Source organism: Aplysia californica, unplaced genomic scaffold (genome assembly GCF_000002075.1).
Source record: "Aplysia californica isolate F4 #8 unplaced genomic scaffold, AplCal3.0 scaffold00091, whole genome shotgun sequence".
Taxonomy (NCBI): domain Eukaryota; kingdom Metazoa; phylum Mollusca; class Gastropoda; order Aplysiida; family Aplysiidae; genus Aplysia; species Aplysia californica.
In genome coordinates this window covers 201,040-202,971 of record NW_004797361.1, presented here as the reverse complement: position 1 = coordinate 202,971, position 1,932 = coordinate 201,040, and the positions used below count along the sequence as shown (strand labels likewise).

Sequence of the window (1,932 nt, the reverse complement as noted above, 5' to 3'; positions counted from 1 at the left end):
TATCTATCTATCTATCTATCTATCTATCTATCTATCTATCTATATATCTATCTATCTGACTTTTTGTATCTGTCTTCCTTACTTTTTTTTCTCTCTATACACACTTATTTCAATATAGATTTTTGTCTCTCGAAAGTCTCCCAGCAAAATGTCAAAAGACATAACTTAATGTTACTTCACTCCAAAAAAATCCCGTAGAACCAGAAAGTAAGACAAACATCCATACCAGGAAATACCATTCATCTCATTCACCACTCTATAGTAGAAACGCAATAAGCAGAGCAAACCATATGAAACAGCATGATCAATTCAATTTGATGGGAACGTGAAACCCACTTCTCTCGTTTCAGACATCGTTTTATGAAGCGATCATTTCTCTTTTTTTGGTCTTTCCATCGCTCAATGAATTAATCCCTTGTATTTCATTTAATTTTTTTTTCTCTTTCTCTCTCTCTCTCCAGGGACTAGCTGCCTACTCGCAGAATTAAAAAACACGCCAAAAAAAAGGATTCTCAGCAAAGGAAACAAGTGAAGTAAAAAAAAAAAAACGACAATAAAACCCAGAGCCCTCGACTAGGAAGGAGAAAGTCGTTTGTCGTCCTTACAAGGGTTCCGAAATTATACTCTCGGAGAATCTGCGAGCAAACAGAAGACGTTTTGAAGTGAGCCAAAAGGGCAACGCGACCCGCTGCCGTCTGCTATGAGGGTGGCCAGGTTGTCGGGGAGAATGTCTGGCTGGTCTTGTGCGTGCGTCCTTCTGGTGGCGCTGATGGTGGCGGTGGTAGCCTCTGAGGTGTCCGGTGCTGACCAACAGGTAGGGGACAGTGTCAGGTGTCGTCTGTTCTGTCTGTTTGTTGATCTGTCTGTCTGTTTGTCTCTCTATCTGTTTGTTGATCTGTCAGTCTACTTGTTAATCTATCAGTATCTTTTTCTATAAACCTGTTGGTCTGACTATCTATTTGTATGTATGTATGTATGTCTGTTTGTTTACCTGTCTGTCAGCTTATTAATCTGTCAGTCTGTTTGTTAACCTGTTGTTCTGCTTGTCTGTCTGTCTGTATGTCTGTCTGTCTGTCGGTCTGTCTGTTTGTCTGTCTGACAACAAGAACTGCTGCATAATTTGTAAAAAACCTCACACACAAAAGGTCTTGCATTTCATTTTTATCTTTTATACGACCCCAGAATTTTCGGGTCTATATCATGCGTTCTTTTTAATTTAAAAAATTTTTTTTTTTGGGGGGTGGGGAGTAAAGATCTACCAGTTTGACATACTGACATTTCTTTCTTTCTTATGTTCTGTAAAAAAAAATCCCCAAACTATTCTTTATTAAGCAAAAAGTGTTTATGACAATATTGTGATTTCAATTTCAAGTTTCTCTTTAAACTAAACGACTTAACTGTTTGTTTTCTTTGAACGATGATATCTGTCTATTCAAATGCTAAGAAGGGCATTCCGATTTCTGTTAAAGTAAAATTCCGATTTAACAGTATGTCATTTTGTCCATTAATTAATTTCTTAGAAATTGTGAAACTTGATGACGTCGGCGTGTGGCGAAACACCAGTTGACTCTTGAAAGGAAGAGAACTCTTCATTGTTAGAAAAACTATTTCATTTTGCAAGAATTAAGCTGTTTTTATTATGAAATACACGCAAATCATCATAATTTATAGATTTGAACTTTTCAGGGAAACCGTACAGAGATTTTTATGAGTTGATTATTTTTTCGAGATGCTCATTGTTAACGGCTGTGTTTGAGTGCAACATATTTATTGTTACTTTTCACTGTCGCTGTAGTTCTATAATGTTTGCGGTTTTTTTTTTGTGTGTGTGTGTGTGTGTGTGAGTGAGTCAGTGTGTGTGTGTGCGTGCGTGTGAATGAGTGAGTAAGTGTGTGTGTGTGTGTGTGTGAGAGAGAGAGACAGGATAGAGAG

At 37.5% G+C, this 1,932-nt stretch overlaps 1 protein-coding gene across 3 annotated transcripts in view; it reads left to right on the top strand.

Annotated features, from left to right (window-relative positions):
* Positions 1 to 1,932, top strand: part of LOC101845765 — a 130,851-nt gene that overhangs the window by 7,364 nt on the left and 121,555 nt on the right. For all 3 annotated transcript variants that reach the window (XM_035968846.1, XM_005094885.3, XM_005094884.3), the window contains exon 2: positions 462 to 814. In XM_035968846.1, the coding sequence (XP_035824739.1) occupies positions 701 to 814 (114 nt within the window). In that variant the 5' untranslated portion in view covers positions 462 to 700. The remainder of the gene's footprint in view (positions 1 to 461; positions 815 to 1,932) is intronic.